This window comes from Salmo salar, chromosome ssa14 (genome assembly GCF_905237065.1).
Source record: "Salmo salar chromosome ssa14, Ssal_v3.1, whole genome shotgun sequence".
In the NCBI taxonomy this organism is placed as follows: domain Eukaryota; kingdom Metazoa; phylum Chordata; class Actinopteri; order Salmoniformes; family Salmonidae; genus Salmo; species Salmo salar.
This window is the reverse complement of record NC_059455.1, coordinates 18,804,744-18,829,326: the sequence shown is the minus strand read 5'-3', so window position 1 is coordinate 18,829,326 and position 24,583 is coordinate 18,804,744. Positions and strand designations below refer to the sequence as shown.

At 44.7% G+C, this 24,583-nt stretch overlaps 1 protein-coding gene across 6 annotated transcripts in view; it reads left to right on the top strand.

Annotated features, from left to right (window-relative positions):
- The window catches only part of LOC106568841 (partitioning defective 3 homolog), a 239,994-nt gene that overhangs the window by 66,972 nt on the left and 148,439 nt on the right, over nucleotides 1–24,583 (top strand). For all 6 annotated transcript variants that reach the window (XM_014139556.2, XM_014139557.2, XM_014139559.2 and 3 more), the window contains exon 3: nucleotides 23,555–23,735. In XM_014139556.2, coding sequence (XP_013995031.2) covers nucleotides 23,555–23,735 — 181 coding nt within the window. The remainder of the gene's footprint in view (nucleotides 1–23,554; nucleotides 23,736–24,583) is intronic.

Genomic DNA, 24,583 nt, shown 5'->3' with positions numbered 1-24,583 from the left:
ACATATTCAACCACACAGACCAGGCAGGTTTTCCAATGGTTCCTCTCCTTCCGGAGAGGAAGTAAACCGCTCAGGGATTTAACCATGAGGTCGATGGCGATTTTTAAACAGTTAGAGTTTAATGGCTGTGATAGGAGAAAGGATGGATCAACAACATTGTAGTTACTCCACAATATTAACATAAATGACCAAGTGAAAAGAAGGAAGTCTTTTAAAAAATATTGAAAAAATGCATCCTGTTTGCAACATGGCACTAAAGTAATCCTGCAAAAAAGTATGGCAAAGAAATGACCTTTTTGTCCTGAATACAACACTTTATTTTTGGGACAAATCCAACACATCAGAGTTCCACTCTTCATATTTTCCAGCATGGTGGTGCCTGCATCATTTCCTAGAGGAAAACTTGGTTTATTCTGCATTCCACCAGACACTGGGAGACAAAATCACCTTTTTGGAGTTGCTTACCAAGATGACATTGAATGTTCCTAAGTGGCCTAACTACAGTTTTGACTTACATCAGCTTGAAAATCTATGGCAAGATTTGAAAATGGCTGTCTAGCGATGATCAACAACCAACTTGACAGAGCTTGTGTACTTTTTAATTAAAGAACAATGGGCAAATATTATGCAATCAAGTTGTGCAAAGCTCTTAGACTTACCCAGAAAGAATCAGCTGTAATCGCTGCCAAAGGTGATTCTAACATGTATTCACTCAGGGGGTTGAATAATTATCTAATCAAGATATGTGTTTTTTATTTTCCAATAATAATAATACAATTCTTCTTCCACTTTGACATTACAGAGTACTTTGTGTAGATGGTTGACAAAAATGACAATTAAATCAGTTTTATTTCCACTTTGTAACACAGCAAAATGTAAAACATCTCTGAATACTGAAAGCACTGTAGTTGTAGCTATAAGCAGTGGTGTTTCAAGCCCCCCCCAACCTTTTTGAAACTTTTTGTTGTTGTTGACTGTATTGAACATCATACCGTCTGTACCGTTATATATGGTTTACCGCCAAAGCATACATTGTGCTCCTAAGTTGCTGACATTTACATTCATAGGCTGCTGCAGCACAAGTGCGAGCTGGGGTCAAGAGCGTTGGTTGGTAATGAGGTCGTAGGCGAGGAGAGTCCAGAGGAAGCCAGCCAGCCCGCCACCGTGGCTGTGCTGGGGTAAGCTACGTACTCGCATCATCCTCATTAACCACTGCTGCTTCCGCCTCTGTCTCTGTTGTGGCAACCAGCCGTACCTCATTAGAAAGTGCTGACGCCCGGAGAGGGGTACAGGTGAGGGCGGCCGACAAGCACGCAGTTCTGGGATCATCACAGATCAAGTGTGTGTCGAGTGGAGGATGGGATGTGGGGCGTAACACACATACATAACCAGATTTAATGTCTTCCACATTCTTACCATATAGGCTAGTCAATATAGACTTGCGTCCTGTCCAGGTGTGTACTTGTACATACGTTTCCTCTACAGAAACATGAGAGAGGCTCCTGCGCTGCTGTCCGTTCTTGTCTCGGACAAGGCTTACTTGGTCATCTACAGGTGACTGCCAAAATAAAGGAAACACCTGAGTAAATAAAGGTTCTGGCGGCTGTGTTGTGGGGTGCGGTTTCCACCCCCCCCGTGGGTACACGTTTTGGGGATTTTGCACCAGCACTACACAGCTGATTCAAATAGTCAAAGTTTGATGATGAGTTGGTTATTTGAATCAGCTGTGTAGTGCTAGGGCAAAAACCAAAACGTGTACCGGGAAGGGAGGAGTGGGCAGTGATCACCTTGGGAGTGTTCTCTTCCAGGATGCCAATGCCCCCATTCACAGGGCACGGGTGGTCGCTAAATGGTTTGATGAGCATAAAAACGATGTAAACCATATGGCATGGACGTCTCAGTCACCAGATCTCGACCCAATTGAACACTTATGGGAGATTCTGGAGTGGCACCTGAGACAGCGTTTTCCTCCACCATAAACACCCCCCCCAATAGAGTTTCAGACACTTGTAGAATCTATTCCAGGGCTCAATTGAAGCTTTTCTGGCTGCTCGTGGTGACCCAACGCCCTATTAAGGAGCTTTGCTGGGGGTTTCCTTTATTTTGGCAGTTACATGTCGATGCAGATTCGTGTTTTTGAAAGTGTTTGAGTCCTGGTTTGGATCTGATAGCACAGTCAGAGGGGTGGGCAGCGTTTTGGCTTCTACTCAACAATCTGCTGCTTGTTTAAGGATTATGAGATGTGAACAGAGTTCCTCTGCTCCGTGGAGAAGAAAGACAGAAACACACACTTCCCTCCGGACGGACATGTAGCGCCAGAGAGACTGGCACGGACTGATTAGGCCTAATGGTTCTAACGTGGGGAGACCGAGTCAGAGGTGCACAACCAGCCACCCTCTAATCACTGCTCTCTCCACCCAACGGGACTGAAAGGGTCCGTATCAGTGCTCTCTATCTGTGCTCTCACTGGACTGTAGGCTACTCACAGATAGGATCACTGACTGAATCCATCTCTCCGCAGTGCTGTGCCGTGCTGCCTGCATTAGCCCGTCTATGTAATAGAGAAGGAATTACCGGAACAGACGGCCCATTTGAGCATCACAAGTCTGGTGTTTTGATGGTGTTGGGCATCTTGTCTGGGGAAACTTAGTTTTAATCCCTGTCCTTACTGTAAGGGTGGGCTGAGACTGCATTTTTGTGTAGTCTACTGTAGGCTAGATCATGTTCAGTTCTATGTACCGTGTTGATGGAAAGGAATGTATTGGCGATGATGCAGATCGTGATGATGATAATGCAGTCTTTTTCAATAGGAGATTGATTCTCTTGCGAGAAGTGTTTCAACAGTGTTATGCTCCTTGTGATGACTGTCAGTGATTTTCTGTGCGTGGATGCCACCCTTGATACATGCTCAGCGGAAAATCAAGGCCACTTCACTTTGCTTCTCCTTCAAACAAGGCTGCTGATTGTCAAATTGCCTGTATGGCATTTCAGCCTTTCCGTCAGTGGTTGGAGTGTCTGCGAGATGAAATGAGAGATTTAGGAGGGGGGTAAACTGGCTTGGGTGATTGGGCAGAGACCAGTGCATGTTTGACCCCAAAATAGTGTGTCAATACGGATCTCTGTGGTACCCACCCTCTCTGGCCATGGTTACATTTGAGCTAGCTGTCAGTCTCACTTACAGCAGTGAAACAAAGGTACCTCTAAACGTTACCACCTCTTTCCCTCTCTTTTTTCCATGTTGTCATCTAGAAAATGACAACGTGTACGGTATGATACACCCACGTGTACGGTATGATACACCCACGTGTACGGTATGATACACCCACGTGTACGGTATGATACACCTGTTATTGGTTTCATCTCTGCAATAGATCTACAGATGTAACATCACTGAAGGACAAGACTATTTCTTCTGTTCTGAGGTCCCTTTTGGAACCATAAACCATTAAAGTGTCGTGAATAGTCACTGAAGCAATTGATATGATTTCGTGAAGCAATTGGAACATAACCTCCTCCGTCTCACAAAAACCCCATATTACAAAACGGCACCCACGATAACCTATTTCGGTCAGCCTATGTCCATTTTCTGACCGTCATGCTAGAAGCCTGATATGTCCAGTCAAAATGGGCTTTAGTCATTTCTCCAAGACTTTTTGTAGACTGGGTGTCTTCTGCAGATAGTGGCCCGTATGAACAGGCTTAGGTCACATTCCAAATGGCGCCCGATTCCCTTTATAGTGCACTACCTTTCACCAGAGCCTGGTCAAACGTAGTGCGCTATATAGGGAATTGGGCTCCATTTGGGATGCAGAATTAAGGCGTCAGCATGTTTCAGAACTTGGCTAGGCGAAACGAACGAGTGTGCTCGCATACTCCCTTAAAATATCTTTGCTTGAAAAAAGGAAAAAAGCGGCAATAATAATGTTTTTCCATTTTGAGACTCCGTAGGCACTATAGACTTCCTCAAAATAGTAAAAGATAACTCAAGAAATCAGTCATGAATTTTGACGTTTTTGCAGAGGAGATCTTACACGGAACCCAAACCGGCTGCGCGCGTGCGCTATCGTACATAAATTTATTTTGTCCCCCAACACCAAACGCGATCACGACACGCAGTTAAAATATCAAAACAAACTCTCAAACAATGACATTAATTTGGGGACAGGTCGAAAAGCATTAAACATGTAGGGCAATTTAGCTAGTTAGCTTGCACTTGCTAGCTAATTTGTCCTATTTAGCTAGCTTGCTGTTGCTAGCAAATTTGTCCTGGGATATAAACATTGAGTTGTTATTTCTGAAACTGAAATGCACAAGGTCCTCTACTATGCCAATTAATCCACACATAAAACGGCCAACCGAATAGTTTCTAGTCATCTCTCCTCCTTCCAGGCTTTTTCATCTTTGAACTTATATGGTGATCTCATCTACACTTTCATAGTATTACCACGACAACCGGCAAAACATTTCGTCTTTCATTCACCCACGTGGGTATAACCGATGAGGAGATGGCACGTGGGTAACTGCTTCTATAAACCAATGAGGAGATGGGAGAGGCAGGACTTGGAGCGCGAAATAGAACTGACTTCTATTTTAGCCCTTGGCAACGCAAGGCGCGCGCAATAATTGAATAACATGGATTTCTAAATGTATTTTGCGACGCACGCGACGTGTGCGTTCTGATCAGCATGTTAGTCGCGCAAATATTCGGTGCAGTATTTCTCAATGAAAAGATGTGCATGGAAACTAGTCGTCTCTTGTTGAATGACAACAAAGACTTTATTGAAGAATCCCTACTATTAACCAATCACCTACGAAGGGGCGTAGACTTCGGCTTGCCTCTAGAAACAATGTTGTTTGCCCGAGCAGCTGAAAAAAAAAAACTAAAAGTCCAAAACGAACAAAAACGTCACAAAATGTCATCGTAATATAGTATATACACAGTGTTTAGGCTGGGAGGCATGCGGACGCCTTTAGTGTCAGACTTGGCCTACTGAAGGAGAGGTCGCTGTGTAAATTGAGTCCCGTTCCAGGCAGCATTTGTCAACGTCCTCCACAGTCCTCTCTCCCCCTCCCTGCCTGTCATGGTAATTGGCTCAGAAATTATGCAGACTTCTTTATCTTTTGAAATCTGGTACACTGGGGCTCACACAAGATTAATTGCTGTACGAGGGGAGCTGGACTTGTTGTCCACTCACTCTTGAATAATATTAAACCCCAACAGACAATATCCTTTGAACTGAAGCACAGAACAAAGGCAGCAGAACAGAGACAGCTTTGTCCCAAATGGTGCTCTATTCACTATTGGCCCTGGTTAAAAGTAGTGCACTACATAGGGGAATAGGGTGCCATTTGAGTCGGGTCCTGACTGTCTGGCCTGTGCCGCAGGTTGTAATAGGTTGGGTGGAGCTGCCCATTGGAGTGGATACTACTGGGACTTCTACTGAACATTCATCTGACAAATCAGGCTGAGATGGTTGATCTAAGCCATTTTATAAAATGATGAAATCAATGCAATTATTTGAAATGGTTACTCACCGGCTCGTTTTGGAGGCGCCTACCGGTCATGGGAAGTTCCTCTTAGATATGACTCGTATCAGCCAGTAGGGTCCCTGGGATGTAGAAACAGATACTGGTAGCCTATCAGATCATTTTCCTCTCTGCGTCCCAAATGTCACTCCATTCCCTACATAGTGCACTACTTTTGACCAAAGCCTGTGGTGTGACGTAGATCTGTTTGGCTGTAGCTCTTTAGTGTCCGGTCGGGAGGGACAGTCTGTCTGGGAGTTATTTATGTGTATAGCAACATCATACACACATGTTTATTATGACCATGTCTTTGGAGTCAGCCAGTGAAAAAATGTACTGAAGCTATGCCCAGTATAAAAATGGTCAAATACTGTTGGCCCTGTGAATTCTGATGACTTGCTCAGTCGACGGCCTATTAACTGTGCTTTACAATCCTTGCTATACGGATGACCGTCTAAATACTTGTTAGAGTGAAAATATGACTTGTGTAAGCATTTGTGGTGTTATTTTACAATGCCTATGCATTTGCAAAGCAAGTAAACAGGGATCTTGTGAATGTAGGCTACTGTAAGACGGGGTACAGTGTTGACACAGACATCCTTTGTCACCACAAATTAGCTAGTTTGTTCCTTTTCTTACATAAGCTTTTTCACAGCTTGTTCTATTCTTTGGGACAATGTGTATTGTATCATGTGGATTTTCTGCTGTCTTGTGCTATAAGCAAAAGTGCTTATTCCATGCAGTACAAGGCCAGTCTTGTGCACCTCTCCTTCTCCCCAGATACTGGATAAAGTATCCATTTCCTCTTAATAAAAATGTCTCCACGGGAAAGCCTGAATGCCAGTTCTACTCTCCCGGCTTTTTCATTAGGTAATAGTCTCATGTTTAGGATGTATAGCTTTTCCACTTCCACCATAGTGCCACAGTAGTAGTCTAGTACTCTGTGGTCTTGTGAGGGATCAGAGAAAGTGTCTGTCTTTTGCGAGAACATGATTTAGTCAGGGAGGAATTCATTCCCCTATTCCAACGTGATTCCATTCCATTTGGGTGCTAAGTATTGACGTTGATTGGTAGTCAGTGTGTACATGTACACTGAACAAAAATATGAACGCATTATGTAAAGTGTTGGTCCCATGTTTCATGAGCTGAAGTAAAAGATCCCAGAAATGTTCCATACACACAAAAAGCTTACTTTGAAAAAAATGCTGTGCACAAATTTGTTTACACCCATGTTAGTGAGCATTTCTCTTTTGCCGAGATAATCCATCCACCTGACAGGTGTGGCATATCAAGAAGCTGATTAAACAGCATGATCATTACACAGGTGCACCTTGTGCTGGGGACAATAAAAGGCAACTCTAAAATGTGTAGTTTTGTCACACAACACAGTGCCACAGATTACTACATTTTTGAGGGAGCATGAAATTGGAAAGCTGACTGCAGGAATGTTCATTTCTCTACCATAAGCCGCCAGCAAGGTTGTTTTAGAGAATTTGGTGGTACATCTAACCGGCCTCACAACCGCAAACCATGTGTATGGCATTGTGTGGGCGAGCGGTTTGCTGATGTCAACGTTGGGAACAGAGTGCCCCATGGTGGCGGTGGGGTTATGGTATGGGCAGGCATAAGCTACGAAGAACAACCACAATTGCATTTTGTCAATGGCAATTTAAATGCACAGAGATACCATGACGAGATCCTGAGGCCCATTGTTGTGCCATTCATCCGCATGATAATGCACGGCCCCATGGTGCAAGGATCTTTACACAATTCCTGGAAGCTGAAGTTCTTCAATGGCCTGCATACTAACCATGTCACCCATTGAGCATGTTTGGGATGCTCTGGATCGACGTGCATGACAGCGTGTTCCAGTTCCTGCCAATATCCAGCAACCTCGCACAGCCATTGAAGAGGGGTGGGACAACATTCCACAGGCAACAATCAACTGCATGAGGCAAATGGTGGTCACACCAGATACTGACTGGTTTTCTGAGACCAACCAATGTGTATCAGTATTCCCAGTCATCCACAGATTAGGGCCTAATGAATTTATTTCAATTGACTGATTTCCTTATAAACTGTCACTCAGAAATCTTTGAAATTGTTGCATTTATATTTTTGTTCAGTGTAGTATTAATAATATTAACAACATCTTGCTTCAAACTCTTTAGCCCATGAGGCATCCAAAGCTAAGTGTTCAGTAACATGACCTCAATCATTGAATGATACATGCTGAAGGCCAAACTCATTGTGGCAGTTTACCATCAACAGATTGCACAGTGTGCTGGTTCTGGGTGAATGTTTGTGGTGGTTTATCTGTTGGACTGAAGTCTCCTCGACTCTCTTTTGGTCTTTCTGTTTTGCTGTGGCTGTCATCTCTCAGTACACAGTGCACTGTAGAATATGTGTTTGAAGGTTTAGGATCTGACGTGGCCATGCAGGTAAGACCATTCCCATTCCTCGTCAGGCAGGCCGAGGTTTTAGACCAACTTTCAAACTGCCAGTCAGTCTTTTCTGCGTTGGGTCCTCTTAACTCTTGACTGCATCGCATACGCGATGAACCGCAATGTGCTTGAAGAAGTGGTACTTGTTCCTTGTGGGTACTGCACTGACCTTCTACACAATTCTGTCAATCTTGAAACGACATGAGCAACATGTACCTGGATTTTAAACCAATGGAATTTCCGACAGGGTGTCTGACTTTGACATGGTGGTGATATGCATCTAGGAACACAATGGGAACTAACCACCTTGTTGACTAACTTGATGTGGGTTTATGATACTGTAAATTAGAGAGGAGTATATAGTATTAGAACTCATTCTAATGCTGAAGATGAGCTAATGTGAGCAGAGATGCTGAAGATGAGCTAATGTGAGCAGAGATGCTGAAGATGAGCTAATGTGAGCAGAGATGCTGAAGAAGAGCTAATGTGAGCAGAGATGCTGAAGATGAGCTAATGTGAGCAGAGATGCTGAAGATGAGCTAATGTGAGCAGAGATGCTGAAGATGAGCTAATGTGAGCAGAGATGCTGAAGATGAGCTAATGTGAGCAGAGATGCTGAAGATGAGCTAATGTGAGCAGAGAAGTAGGCTTCTAGTTCTTGTAAAAGAGCAGAGTAGGAACTGTGATCCATAGTCAGTGTCACGTCGTCATACCCCTTCCCCAATGCCAAAATAGCACACACTGACTTTAACTGATGAGTCCTGTGAAAACCATCTTGTGTTATGCTCCCACCATATGTGTCAGTGTCGCCGGGGAGTCTTCAGGTCTCAAAGACTTGGTCTTCGTCCCAAATGGCACCCTATTCCCTACATGGTGCACTACTTTAGACCAGGGCTGGATGGTGCACTATATAGGCAATAGGTTGCCATTTGGGACGCAGCCTGCCTGCCCATATTATTGATTTGTGCCAAACTCCCAATGACATGAATTTGACAGTTTCATTTGTGCTCTGCTTATTGGAGTTTAATTAGGTTTTGTGGCTGCGCTCTGGGGGGTTACGGTGGTGAAAGGAGGAGCGATGTGACTAAGTATGTTGAGGGATTTTAATGCTACTAGTGGTCTGTCAGAGTGAACAAAATGGAGAAGGAAGACAACCTTTGGCAGAGAGAGAGAGAGACCGTGAGAAGAGAAAGAAGAAAATATTTTCTTTTTTTGGGAATAGCTGGGATGATCTATGTGATTTTATAAAAAAAAACGCACATATCCGATTTCACAGTCAGAACCTAATGCAACATTAAATTAAAGAATTTGCTGTGCAGCCTGACGTGACTATGTGGAGTAGGCCCTCTTGTAACCACCTGATAACCTAATTCATTTATCATGGTTTGTCAAGACCTTTAATGAGCGCTAATCTCCTCTGAGATTGCCATGTATTTGAAGTATAATGTTTTCTAATCCAAATCCCGCCCAATGTAATGGAACCAAGGGGATAAGTAATTGCTTATCAAACTGGAGTCGGACGGTGTTCTATTTCAGAAGGCATCAGCAGAACTATAATTTCTCATTACCAAACTGTCACTCCGCCCCCTCAAATGTTCCCTCGACCTCCAATTAAAGATAGGTCCAGTTCCCCTTAGGACCCTGAAGGTCCCCATGGATTGTCAGTCTCAGACCCCCCCCATTTTTAACTATGTGACCTGTTAACGGGGTTGTTAAGGGTTAGGGCACATCACTGTCAGCACTCATCAATAATACAGCGTTGAGCTCTTCCAGATGCATCGTGGGCCAGGACGAGGCCTTAGTCATCCTCTTGACCAATGACCATTGGCTGCTGTCAGCTCACATACAATATGCTGCGCCCCAAATGGCAACCTACATGGTGATCTACTCCCGGCCAGAACCCTATGTGAGGACACAGCTATTTAGTTGTAGCTCAGTTGGCTTATGGTGTTGGTTCTCTATACGCCATAAAGCTAGATGATGATACTTCATTGAGTGTGTACTAGTGTAGGCCTAGGCCTCATCAGGGGCCCCATTACTGGATGAGATGAGAAACGCAGAGCTGTTGAAAAGCGAGCAGAGGGACTCCCAAATCACACACTGTTCCCTATGTAGGGCACTACTTTTGACCAGAGCCCTATGGGACCTGCTCAAAAGTAGGGCGCTATGTAGGGTGCCATTTAGGACGGTACCATTCTTTACTGGGGGAAATGCTTAGCTGGCATCACAGGAAGGGGAGGTATTGGACACCCGGGACTCCTCCAGACGCTGTCTGATGAAACACATTTCTGCTTCAGCCCTTTTTTTCTTGCTGCTCGCTTTTAATTGTGCAGTTTTATTGCGAAAAGCAAGGGAGCCCTTGTTTCCTTTGCTGCGCTCCACTAGCGTTGGGTTCGTCACATTGTGAAACAATAGAATTGCTCAATGTTGATGCAATTGAGCTCAGCCAGCTGTATCGTGAGGAACGATGCAACTTCCCTCTACTCGGCCGGCCGGGCCAGGAAATAAGTCAGAAGGCATCTTAACTCAATTTAAGATGTTATGACTTTCTCCAAGTGGCCAAGTGTGTGTTGTTCACTGGCCAGACAGATGCTATGGAGAAAGACTAGCATTGTTTAAAACATCATTTATTACTGTTGGTTTTGCAAAATGTCTCTTGAAATTAGGGTTTTGAGAGAAGGGATGTCTCAAGCTTCTTTCTGGAGGCTGTCCCTGGCTTTTTATTTTAAGGAGCTAGCTGAAAAGTTATTTAGCACACATGGTATTCAGATTTCTGCTGTCCGGTCAGAAAGGTTAGACAAACAAGTGTCTGTTTACATCACTGCCGGAATAACACAAGCCTTACCTACAGTCCAGGGTAGAGGTCGCATCCCCTACAAAGAACTGGCATATTATACTGGAACGTTCTCTGAAATGGCTGCAACTAAGGCGCAGTGTCTCCTTGTGCAGGAAATGAAGCTACATGGAAATAGAATGATTAGTGTTCTGTGTCTTTAAACACCTCAGCCCATGCATGCTGGGAGCATAAAGTAACAAACCGTCTCCATGTCCTATTCCCTATGCAGTGCACTACGTTTGACCAGAGCCCGTAGTGCAGTACATAGTGAAAAGGGTTCCATTTGGGACTAGGACATGGAGAAACAATACATTTCGCCCCGCTGCGTTAGTCGCCATGTAAACCTTCTGTAACTGAAGGTATTTACTGCCGTTTCCGTCTTCCTGTGTCTGCCAAGTGGACATTTAGTATCAGCCAGGCTGAGTGGGTTTTACTGGCTCTATTTGATTTATGAGTGGGGAGGGAGACTGTATTTTTAACAAACTTATCTCTGTGGTGCAGCGTCAAGCGCGCCGGGACGCTATTTCGCCGTAGACGTCGTCACTGAGCTGTTCAAACACACTCACGTCTTTAAGCTTTTCTTCCTCCGCCGCGACACAAGTCGTTCACAGTTAATTGAACACCCACATTGTAGAATATGCCCATGATATCTGGTTAAGTGTTGATTGGCTTGAGAAGCCGTTAATCGAGGAAAACAGAATAAATATAGCTTCAATGTGATTAAGGGTGATACTGTGTGATGAATGATTCTCATTAACTGTTCTCCCATCAGGCTTTGGAAGTTAGTTGGCGTCTTTCTAGTATAAGTGCTCATAACTCTTCAAACTATATCAAATGATCTTAATTCTTCAGACTATACCAAGATGCTTAATTCTTCAGACTATACCAAGGTGCTTAATTCTTCAGACTATACCAAGGTGCTTAATTCTTCAGACTATACCAAGATGCTTAATTCTTCAGACTATACCAAGGTGCTTAATTCTTCAGACTATACCAAGGTGCTTAATTCTTCAGACTATACCAAGGTGCTTAATTCTTCAGACTATACCAAGATGCTTAATTCTTCAGACTATACCAAGGTGCTTAATTCTTCAGACTATACCAAGGTGCTTAATTCTTCAGACTATACCAAGATGCTTAATTCTTCAGACTATACCAAGATGCTTAATTCTTCAGACTATACCAAGATGCTTAATTCTTCAGACTATACCAAGGTGCTTAATTCTTCAGACTATACCAAGGTGCTTAATTCTTCAGACTATACCAAGGTGCTTAATTCTTCAGACTATACCAAGATGCTTAATTCTTCAGACTATACCAAGATGCTTAATTCTTCAGACTATACCAAGGTGCTTAATTCTTCAGACTATACCAAGGTGCTTAATTCTTCAGACTATACCAAGGTGCTTCATTCTTCAGACTATACCAAGGTGCTTAATTCTTCAGACTATACCAAGGTGCTTAATTCTTCAGACTATACCAAGGTGCTTAATTCTTCAGACTATACCAAGGTGCTTAATTCTTCAGACTATACCAAGGTGCTTAATTCTTCAGACTATACCAAGGTGCTTAATTCTTCAGACTATACCAAGGTGCTTAATTCTTCAGACTATACCAAAAGATCTTAATTCTTCAGACTACCAAATTATCTTAATTCTTCAGACTATACCAAGGTGCTTAATTGGATGGTATTCTATTGGATTAACCAGTAGGTCAACAGCAACACACATTGAATAGCTCTTCTTGGAAATAGGCCTATTGTTATTGGAGGTACAGGTAACTGCCAAAATAATGGAAACACTTAAGTAAACGAGGAATACAAAGTATATTGAAAGCAGGTGCTTCCACACAGGCGTAGTTCCTGAGTTAATTAAGCAAATAACATTCCATGAATTAAAATGCTGGATAGGCCAAATGACATGTGACAAATGAGCATGAAAAGGATGTAAACCATATGCCACGGACGTCTCAGTCACCAGATCTCAACCCAATTGAACACGTATGGGAGATTCTGGGGCGTCGCCGGAACAGGGTTTTCCACCACCGTCAACAAAACACCAAATGATGGAATTTCTTGTGGAAGAATGGTGTCGCATCCCTCCAATCGAGTTCCAGAAACTAGTAGAATCTATGCCAAGGTGCATTGAAGCTGTTCTGGGTCGTGGTGGCCCAACGCCCTATTAAGACACTTTGTCGGTGTTTTCTTTATTTTGGCAGTTACATGTATGCAGAGCCTGTTCTTGTACCTTTTCTTCTCCACGCCTTCGTCACCATGTGTTTACCGACTTTTATTGAGTGGGAAGGTTGTCAGCAGCTCTTGGCCTGGGATTTGAACCGGTCTCACAGATCTCTAAGGTTGCCTATTCTAAGTGAGGAAGGTTAACACAACCATCAGATGTAGGCTAGTAGTTCATGTGAGAACAAACTTTTTCAGGTTTCATGTGTCTGATGAAAGATGTGGACTGTAGTTTTAGTTTCAATTTCCGACAGCTTACGTGTCGTTTCCCTTTGACAGATGAAATATGTAATATACAGCCAGCCATGTCTAGCCTTTATCCCCGGAAATGATTAATGTCTTCTTTATACATTTAAATTACTATAGCTCCGTCCCCAATTACTATTCCATTCTATCCCTATTATTCAATGTAGGTCTTATTCAGAGAAACCTTCCTTTTCCCCACATCTTTCTATTGTTTCCATTAAATGGATAGGGGTCATTACGCTCAAACTGCTCCTTCTATTCTAGTCACCGTTGTTCTACATTTGAACACGATCCTACATTCCTGGGTTAGTCAGACTTTGTCTCTCTGTCGCTCTGAAATATGCACTTTGTGTGTGCATGGGTAGGTAGTTGAGGGCCATCGGGTCAAGGACAGTACTAAGGCACTGGCAGTGTTCTGGCTCGGCTCAGTCTCGGTGGACTCGTGGTTACAGCAGTGGGAGTGTGGGGTTGCACCCCAGTCAGAAAGTCCATCTCCCTTACACCCACCAGACTTCAAACCACTTTGACCTCGGTCTTGAGAACAGATTAACACTTCCACAAGGGTTCTATGTACGTCTACATCGTTTACAAATCATCTGTGAAGTCAACATGATTTAATGGGGGGATTGGATCGGATTGATGTGGTTGAGTGTTTGTCTGTTTGTGTGTGTGTGTGTGTTGCTGACCATGTCTTACAGTAAAAGGCTACAGACAAGTCATCTCTCCCCTCTCATGCCACAAATCAGACAAAACTCATGAAATGGGCCAGACACAATACGAACAGTACCTCGCTGTCTCTCTACTACTGACCCTTGTGGGGTTGTTTTCACCACCTCAGTATATCCGTTACATGTGTAGGCTGCAGACAGTTACTCAGCTAGTTAGGATGATGTTATTGGCCTGGTTGGGTTCATACATATTGGATGCGTCCCAATTGGCACCCTACTCCCTCTATAGTGCATTGCTTTTGACCACAGCCCCATCAGGATAGGGTGCCCTACTGTATGTAGGCGATATTTGGGACGCAAGCACTGTGTTGTTGTTCGGATGTTTCTGCTGTACCTATGATATTGACTTGAGGCTTCGGGCCCTGTTGTGGGGTTTTGTGTTGTAGCTGTTGGCTATGAGAGGAACATGGCATTAAGTACTGGTGGTTTACAGCTGTGGAGGCTGAGGTCCAGGGCCACTCTCCCCCTCACTGTCAGCTCTGCTCTTTATTCTCTACCTGGCATAGACAGGCTCTAGACAGGCTCTAGACAGGCTCTAGACAGGCTCTACTGCTGCGGGCCAAGTGTGATGGCTGCCTGCTCCAAGTCAGCCAAAGAGCATTGCGGACAGCTCTAAGAGAAGTGGACTTCTCCTGTTTTGGGTTGGTTACATTTGGCATGTCCACTGAGTCTGTGGTATAGGCAGAATGGCCCATAGGACAGGAGCACCTTTCTGTAGCAATATATCGTCTTTTAAGGTACACCAGTATGGATCCACATACCGGTATGGATTATCACAATAGCGTCTAAAGGTATTTTCATACAGTATATTTTATGTATATTCCCGACTCTGACATTGTGCGTTCTGATATTAATCAAATAAAAATGGATTATGTACGTATTGCTAGGTGTTATTACGGCTCTGTTGGAGCTAGAAGCACCAGCATTTCGCCTGCACCTGCAATTCTGTGTACGCAACCAATGGACCTTGACACACCGATCCTGTCAAATACACAGAAAGACCAACACACTTATACGGTCTCTCAGGGCAATCAACACACATTAGCGTTTGTGTACCTAGTCATTCTCAGGGAAGACCACCCCCGATGAGTGTGTGTGTGTGGACGAGTAATTATTTTGCGGCTGGGCCAAGTCTGTGCTTGCCAACACAGGTAGCAATTAGTACGGCGTGTGTAACCGCACACACACACACACCTGGTAGTGTGGTGGGGTGGGGGGTGGGGGGGGGGTCACTCCCCACTAGGGATGGGTAACGTTAAGATTTTAACGTTATTACTACTCTTATCGATCCGGTACATTAACGGTATTCTTATTGGATGTTTTTGTTTAAGTTAAGAACATAATTAACATTGCTTTATTTTCTGATATTTTAAAATAAAAAATGATTTACAGCAAAAGAAACAGCAATGTTTTGAACAAATCACTATTATAGACTCTGTTATGATGATGGAAATGTAAAACAAATGACATAAACAATATTTTCCTGCAAAAGAAAAGACAGTGGTATAGAGCAACACGGGTGGGGGCTGCAGGTAGGCTGCAAAAGGACAGTTCTTAGCAGTTCTCCTGGAGAAAGATCAACATATTTACCTTCTCTGGCAGAAGTCGGGACCTCTCCTGGCTTATTGTGTTCCCTGCAGTCGAAAATACCCTCTCGCTAGGGGTGGAGGAGGCTTGAGCACAGAGGTAGCTTGTTGTAATGTTTGTGAGGAGGGGCAGAGTAGCTCTATTCTCCCACCACCACATCACAGGATCTTCAGCCATGGGGATGGGAGGCAGGCCTTTGTAGAGCTCGACCTCTAGGTCAACACGCTCGCTGAGGGTGAGGGACGAGGTGTCCTGTTGGATCGTCAACCTCAACTCCCTGTCCTCCTCTGAGAACAGCTCCTCCAAGGCACTCCTTGTTTTGTACAATGGAGGGACTGTCTCCTCCATTTCCTCTCCTCCTCCTTCAGACTCCTCCTGTTGCTGGTGCTCTGTGTCTGTCTGCTCCGGCTCCTCTGGCAGCCCTGGTGTTGCTCCTGTCACATTGGCCTCAACAGTTTCCTTCCTCAGCCTGTCCCAGGTGGCGTCACTCACCGGCCTCCTTTTAAATCTGGGGTCCATTGCTGTGGCCTCATGCAGGAAGGGTTGAATGTCCTCATCCTGATAGCGCTCGGAGAGGTTCTCCCACACCTTCTCTTTGATGGTCGCCACAAACGTTGTATCTTCATGCTTCACAGTGAAGTGCTCTTCCAGTTTGTGGAGGATGGGTATGACCTGTCCACGGGTGGCATTCTTTTCACATGACACACACGGTGTGGATGTATAAAGGATTCTGATGAGCTGGACAAACTCCTCAGCCTTACGGAAGTCCTCGTCCTTCAGACGGTCCAGGTTGTCCTTGGTCATTGCTTTTCGCAGTCGTGGGTCCAAGGTTGCTGCTTGGATCGCTAGATACTGCTCCATGAATCTCTCATTAGATAGAGCGAGTTCCATCTGGTCTTGACATCAGGGATGAGTGAGTGTTGTGGAAGGACTGAAACAACAACAAAAAAACAACATACATTTAATTACCACACACTTGAATATTGAATTAAATTGTTAAATGTGGCAATTTCAAAATAATACTTTAATAGATTGAACTGGCTTCTTACCAAGGAGCTTCTGCTTTTCCTTCAAGACTGTTTTGGACACCGAGGATCTCTTGGACCACACGACCACTGCTCTGATTCAGGCTGGACATCGAGGATCTCTTGGACCACACGACCACTGCTCTGATTCAGGCTGGACATCGAGGATCTCTTGGACCACACGACCACTGCTCTGATTCAGGCTGGACATCGAGGATCTCTTGGACCACACGACCACTGCTCTGATTCAGGCTGGACATCGAGGATCTCTTGGACCACACGACCACTGCTCTGATTCAGGCTGGACATCGAGGATCTCTTGAACCACACGACCACTGCTCTGATTCAGGCTGGACATCGAGGATCTCTTGAACCACACGACCACTGCTCTGATTCAGGCTGGACATCGAGGATCTCTTGGACCACACGACCACTGCTCTGATTCAGGCTGGACATCGAGGATCTCTTGGACCACACGACCACTGCTCTGATTCAGGCTGGACATCGAGGATCTCTTGAACCACACGACCACTGCTCTGATTCAGGCTTCCCATTTTATCAATGGAAGTCATTTGGTAGATTTTCAGCGCTGCCAGATTCAATGTGTGTGCAAAGCATCCTATTTTTAGGATGTGTAGCCTCTTGATGGCAACATCCATATTGCCAGCATTATCAACAGTCACAGCTACAATCTTGTTCGGCTCTATCTCAAACTCTTCCAGAATGTCTGAGATCTCCTCTGCCAATACTTTGCCAGTTTGTGATTTGTACACTGCCCTGGTGTGGAGGACCTTCTCTTTCACACTGCCCTGGTGTGGAGGACCTTCTGTTTCACACTGCCCTGGTGTGGAGGACCTTCTGTTTCACACTGCCCTGGTGTGGAGGACCTTCTCTTTCACACTGCCCTGGTGTGGAGGACCTTCTGTTTCACACTGCCCTGGTGTAGAGGACCTTCTGTTTCACACTGCCCTGGTGTGGAGGACCTTCTGTTTCACACTGCCCTGGTGTGGAGGACCTTCTGTTTTACACTGTCCTGGTGTGGAGGACCTTCTGTTTTACACTGTCCTGGTGTGGAGGACCTTCTGTTTCACACTGCCCTGGTGTAGAGGACCTTCTGTTTCACACTGCCCTGGTGTGGGGGACCTTCTGTTTCACACTGCCCTGGTGTGGGGGACCTTCTGTTTCACACTGCCCTGGTGTGGAGGACCTTCTGTTTTACACTGCCCTGGTGTGGGGGACCTTCTGTTTCACACTGCCCTGGTGTGGAGGATCTTCTGTTTTACACTGCCCTGGTGTGGAGGACCTTCTGTTTTACACTGCCATGGTGTGGAGGACCTTCTGTTTTACACTGCCCTGGTGTGGAGGACCTTCTGTTTTACACTGCCCTGGTATGGAGGACCTTCTGTTTTACACTGCCCTGGTGTGGAGGACCTTCTGTTTTACACTGCCATGGTGTGGAGGACCTTCTGTTTTACACTGCCCTGGTGTGGAGGACCTTCTGTTTTACACTGCCCTGGTGTGGAGGACCTTCTGTTTTACACTGCCCTGGTGTGGAGGACCTTCTGTTTTACACTGCCCTGGTATGGAGGACCTTCTGTTTTACACTGCCCTGGTGTGGAGGACCTTCTGCTTCACACTGCCCTGGTGTGGAGGACCTTCTGTTTTACACTGCCCTGGTGTGGAGGACCTTCTGTTTTACACTGCCCTGGTGTGGAGGACCTTCTGTTTTACACTGCCCTGGTGTGGAGGACCTTCTGTTTTACACTGTCCTGGTGTGGAGGACCTTCTGTTTTACACTGCCCTGGTGTGGAGGACCTTCTGTTTTACACTGCCCTGGTGTGGAGGACCTTCTGTTTTACACTGCCCTGGTGTGGAGGACCTTCTGTTTTACACTGCCCTGGTGTGGAGGACCTTCTGTTTTACACTGCCCTGGTGTGGAGGACCTTCTGTTTTACACTGCCCTGGTGTGGAGGACCTTCTGTTTTACACTGTCCTGGTGTGGGGGACCTTCTGTTTTACACTGCCCTGGTGTGGAGGACCTTCTGTTTTACACTGCCCTGGTGTGGAGGACCTTCTGTTTTACACTGCCATGGTGTGGAGGACCTTCTGTTTTACACTGCCCTGGTGTGGAGGACCTTCTGTTTTACACTGCCCTGGTGTGAAGGACCTTCTGTTTTACACTGCCCTGGCTTGTGTAGTGCACTGTAACAGTGAGATAGTGGTCCTGACAGAGGCTGGTCCACCCATCTGATGTGATGGCCAGCTTTGGCACGTCCTTCAGCTCAGTGATCACATTGGCCTTTTCTACACCACACCAGGTAGGAATGAATGTGTCACTGAGGTAACTCCTGGAGGGAGGGGTATATTTGGGGTTGAGGGCCTTGCTCATCTCCCTACAGTAAAATAAAAATAGTTTTCATGTGTTGAATTATCGTTATTGAATTATTGTGTTGTGTATTGTAGAGTGATGGGACTAACATACAATCCTTTTACAGTACTATATCCTAAACATTATTACAACTCAATATATACTGACAGACTGTTACCTAAAGCCCTTGGACTCCACTGTTGCAAAGGGGTGTAGGCCTTTCACTATGAACTTGGTCACGGCTAGGTGTCACTCATTCACCCTCTCCTCAGTCATCCTCCCACTAGCTGCCAGTGTGAAGGAGCTTTGGGCTGGTCTTTGGCTTAGACCAGCTGTATTAGAGGGAGGAGTGGGTTGGTTCATTGTAGCTGCAACTTTAACAAACAAGTTGCAAAATCTTTCAATGGGTGGTTGAATTTCTGAACGTACCCATAGCTGAACAATCAGCTGGCTAAGGGTTCCTTTTGATCAGGAACTCATGTTCTCATATTCTAGTTAACTCCGTGTGTGGGTTCTAGGCTGCTAGCATACATACCTAACGTAGATCAGCCAATGAAAGATGAACTATGAGCTAGCCAGTCAAACTGTTTCTCTGCCTGTACATGATGCACTTTCCATAGATGTTTGGACAGACTGCTCATATTTCCGCCCTTACAAGCAAAAGTCTTGTTGCACTTGTGGAAATGAGCATTGTCACCATCGACACACTTTTGAACGTTTAGCTCTTTCCGCCATCGTCACTAATTAAGAGCATTTTCTGTAGCGTGAGACGCAGGCTCCGTGTGAGAGAGATCTCTGTCTTCTGGATTGGGAATAGCGAAAAAGCATCATAGACGAATGTCTTCATCTTATTGGAAATTTAGAAACGGTTGGTGAGAAAATGTGCAAGAGAACCTTTTATGTAGCAATAATAAATAGGAAATGTATTTTCTTCTCCGGTACCCGAAAGAAGAACCGATAACATCTGAGTTTATCGATTCTACGGTCTTTCATCATTTAGCCCCGGGGCCCGTTTTAATACCGGGTTTCGGTACTGCGTCGCTCCTCCCTAGTCACATGAAGATGTCTGGGGGAAAAAATGAAACGCAATTCTAACAGCCTGAGACAGTGTGGGGATTCGTGTGTACGCTAAGTGTACCTTCAGTGGTTTCCGTCCTTACCATGGGACCTAACTTACTCGTAGATATAACACTGATCCTCTGTCATAGTTTCGACTGGGATCGAATAGCCCTGGGAGGGTGACACATTCTGGACACAGGGGCCCTTGTCTAAACACACACACCATGTCCATGTGCCCTGTATACCTCTGTATAATCACCACCAGATGGATCCCAGAGGGGAACAGTCAAGTTCTATTACGGAATATTATGGAGCCCTTAGGGACCTGACTGAGGGAATGAGTCTCACGGACTCTGTACTGGGCACAGTATTTAGGAGTTACTTATATATATATATATATATATATATATATATATATATATATATATATGAGTTATTAGAAGGACCATTCCATAAGTATGCACACACACATCCCTGTCTGTCCTCTTATAGAGTGGTCTGTCAGTGGCGGTCTGCCGGCCTTCTCTAAACGGCCTTTTGACCCCTGGCTGGTTTTACCAGTCATAAGGGTCTGCGCTGACCCTATGTCACAGAGGCGTCTTATGAGGAATATCGCTTTACCTCGGCCTTTAATAGGGTACTGATGTAATGAGAGGGCGAGGGAGAGCAGGGCAGGGTACAAATCGCCCTGGTCAGAAGGAGAACACTATATAGGGGACAGGGTGCCATTTGGGAAGGGAGGTTAGTGCCCGTGTTGGACCTCCCTATGCCCTCTAGAGATTGTTAGTCTCTCCAGGGTGTCTGCTCTCTGTGCTGCTCTACAAAACCACAGGCTCTCAGGATTTAGCTGCTTTAGTACACCGGAACAGACCAGGGCTCAGAGCAGGGTGTTGTGGGCTATATAGAGCAGAATCAGACGTTCATAATACAAGGCAAGGTAGTGGGCCTTCCCAAATGGTGCCCAATTCCCTATATAGTGCACTACTTTTCAGCAGGGCTCTGGTCAAAAGTAGTGCACTATATTGGGAATGGGGTGCGATTTGGGACACAGACAGTATAGCCTACCTCCAGCGGACAGATACCGCCATAGTAAGTCACTGGGACCTCAAACTCTGCCTGACCCCCCTCTGTTGTCTGTCTGCCGTGGCCAGTAGGGGATTGGAGTCCGAGACGGGCTGTGTTAGGGCTACGGTTGGTTGCCTTTTGGCCTCGACTGTACTCCACAGTACATAGTGAATAAAATATGTAGTGTGGCTGCCTGCGTGTGACTGTACTGTTAATATCCTTTTTGAAGGATTTGTATCCTTCCTCACAGCACCGAACCCGTAACGCAAACCAGCTGAACACGTGTGGCCTCAGAGTGATGGCTTGAATATCCTATTCAAACACCTGGAGGCGTTCTCGTCCCTGGAATTAATAAGGCCTCCGTGGGATAGCAAGCTTTTAAGATTCAGAAAAAGATGGCGTCATTCTCAGGGTGAAGGGGAAAACAGGTTTATGGATGTAATGAACTCTGGAAATGAAAGCCTGAAGAATACAGTAGATCCGGTCATTGGTGGCGGTCAGCTAGAATCAGACGTCAACTTCAGTTCTTAACAGTTCGAGTTCTTCTTTCACTCGAACACCTCACTCTCTCTCTCTGTCTCTCTGTCTCTCTGTCTCACTCTCCTCTTTCAATTTAAGGGCTTTATTGGTATGGGAAACATGTTTACATTGCCAAAGCAAGTGAAATAGATAATAAACAATAGAAAATTACCTGGAAACATTACACTTACAAAAGTTCTGAAAGAATAAAGACCTTTCAAATGTCAAATTATGTGTATATATACAGTGTTGTAATGATGTGCAAACAGTTAAAGTACAAAAGGGAAAATAAATCAACATAAATATGGGTTGTATTTCCAATTGTGTTTGTTCTTCACTGGTTGCCCTTTTCTTGTGGCAACAGGTCACAAATATTGCTGCTGTGATGTGCACACTGTGGTATTTCACCCAGTAGATATGAGGGTTTATCAACATTTGATTTGTTTTTGAATTCTTTGTGAATCTGTGTAATCTGAGGGAAATATGTCTCTCTAATGTGGTCATACATTTGGCAGGAGGTTAGGAAGTGCAGCTCAGTTTCCACCTAATTCTGTGGGCAGTGTGCACATAGCCTGTCTTCTCTTGAGAGCCAGGTCTGCTTTCGGCGGCCTTTCTCAATAGCAATGCTATGATCACTGAGTCTGTACATAGTCAAAGCTTTCCTTAATTTTGGGTCAGTCACAGTGGTCAGGTATTCTGCCACTGTGTACTCTCTGTTTAGGGCCAAATAGCATTCTAGTTTGCACTGTTTTCTTTGTAAATTCTTTCCAGTGTGTCAAGTAATTATCTTTTTGTTTTCTCATGATTTGGCTGGGTCTAATTGTGTTGCTGTCCTGGGGCTCGGTGGGGTCTGTGTGTGTTTGTGAACAGAGCCCCAGGACCAGCTTGCTTAGGGGGCTCTTCTCCAGGTTTATTTATCTGTAGGTGATGGCTTTGTTATGGAAGGTTTGGGAATTGCTTCCTTTTATGTGGTTGTAGAATTTAACGGCTCTTTTCTGGATTTTGATCATTAGCGGGTATCTCTCTCTCCTCCTCCTCTCTCTCTCTCTCTCAATTGAAGGGGCTTTATTGGCATGGGAAACATATGTTAACATTGCCAAAGCAAGTGAAATAGATAATAAACAAAAGAGAAATAAACAATAAAAAATGAACAGTAAACATTACATTCACAGAAGTTCCAAAAGAATAAAGACATTTCAAATGTCATATTATGTCTATATGCAGTGTTGTAACAATGTGCAAATGGTTAAAGAACAAAAGGGAAAATAAATAAACATAAATATAGGTTGTATTTACAATGGTGTTTGTTCTTCACTGGTTGCCCTTTTCTTGTGGCACAGGTCACAAATATTGCTACTGTGATGGCACACTGTGGTATTTCACCCATTTAGATATGGGAGTTTATCGAAAGCAGGTTTGTTTTCGAATTATTTGTGAATCTGTGTAATCTGAGGGAAATATGTCTCTCTAACATGGTCATACATTTGGCAGGAGGTTAGGAAGTGCAGCTCAGTTTCCACCTCATTTTGTGGGCAGTGTGCACATAGCCTGTCTTCTCTTGAGAGCCAGGTCTGCCTACGCCAGCCTTTCTCAATAGCAAGGCTAAGCTCACTGAGTCTGTACATAGTCAAAGCTTTCCTTAATTTTGGGTCAGTCACAGTGGTCAGGTATTCTGCCACTGTGTACTCTCTGTTTAGGGCCAAATAGCATTCTAGTTTGCACTGTTTTCTTTGTCTCTCTTGACACATTGGAAATAATTTACATTCTTTCCAATGTCTCTCTCTCTCTCTCTCTCTCTCTCTATATTCATATATAGATATAAATAGGCTATATGCAGGGAGATGGTATGCAAAAGACAAATGTCCGTTGCTCATGTAATGGTGAATAAAGTAATATTTGTCCCTCTCTCCGTCAGCTGGTGGCTGTGTATGATGAACAGGACCCTCACCATGGTGGCGACGGCACCAGCACCAGCTCCACGGGAACCCAGAGCCCCGACCTGTTCGCCACCGAGCTCAACTCCAGCAACATGTCCGCTTTCCAGCCCTACCAGGCCGCCAGCGAGATAGAGGTCACTCCGTCCGCCCTTCGATCCAGTAAGTTCACACATCAAACACCTGGGCCACGTTCAGCAGGAGAGAGAAAAAAAAACATTTTGTAACGTTCAGAAATGGAAAAATGTTACGTAGAACAAACATGTTGACCAAGGAATCACGTCGGCACTATTCATGGCATTTCTGTCTGCGACGTTTGGTATCAGAACGTGGCACAAAGTTGCACTGGGTTCAATGAACATATGCCACTGATGGTAATGACGTAGCAGACCGATAGATCTAATGTGGATATGCAGATAGTTTCCAATGTGGGGAGACAATAGTGCTGTCTGTTCTTTAGTCACATAAAATGATCACATGAAATGTTTTGGCCCTTTTGGTCTGAGTGGGTACAGAAACATCAGGAAGAGGCCATTAACAAACATCAGTGTAAGTGGCCTTTTGGGTTGAGCCTGTTGCGTGGGAGGGCTGTAACTCTGAGGTCAGAATAGCAATATGTCTTCAACAGCAAACAAAGTGGCACATTATTCAAATATTAGATGTGTGCAGCACAGACAGAAGAGCAACAAAATGAAGGGATACTGCTAGATTCTGGCAATTAACTTGTTTTCGCGCAATGACTGGAAGTCTATAGGTTCAGTAGCATACGCTAGTTAGCAGGGGCTCTCGAAACCACCTCTTTATCTTCCTTCATACTGCACGCAGAGACATACAAATGGTATCCAGGAGTTAATCTGACTCTCGGGGAAGTAGAAAAAAAGAATGGTGTAGTATCCCGTGTAGTATCCCGTGTAGTATCCCGTGTAGTATCCCGTGTAGTATCCCGTGTAGTATCCCGTGTAGCTCCTATATGCATGTTTAGCCTTCTCCAAAATGTCTCTGAATTGCTG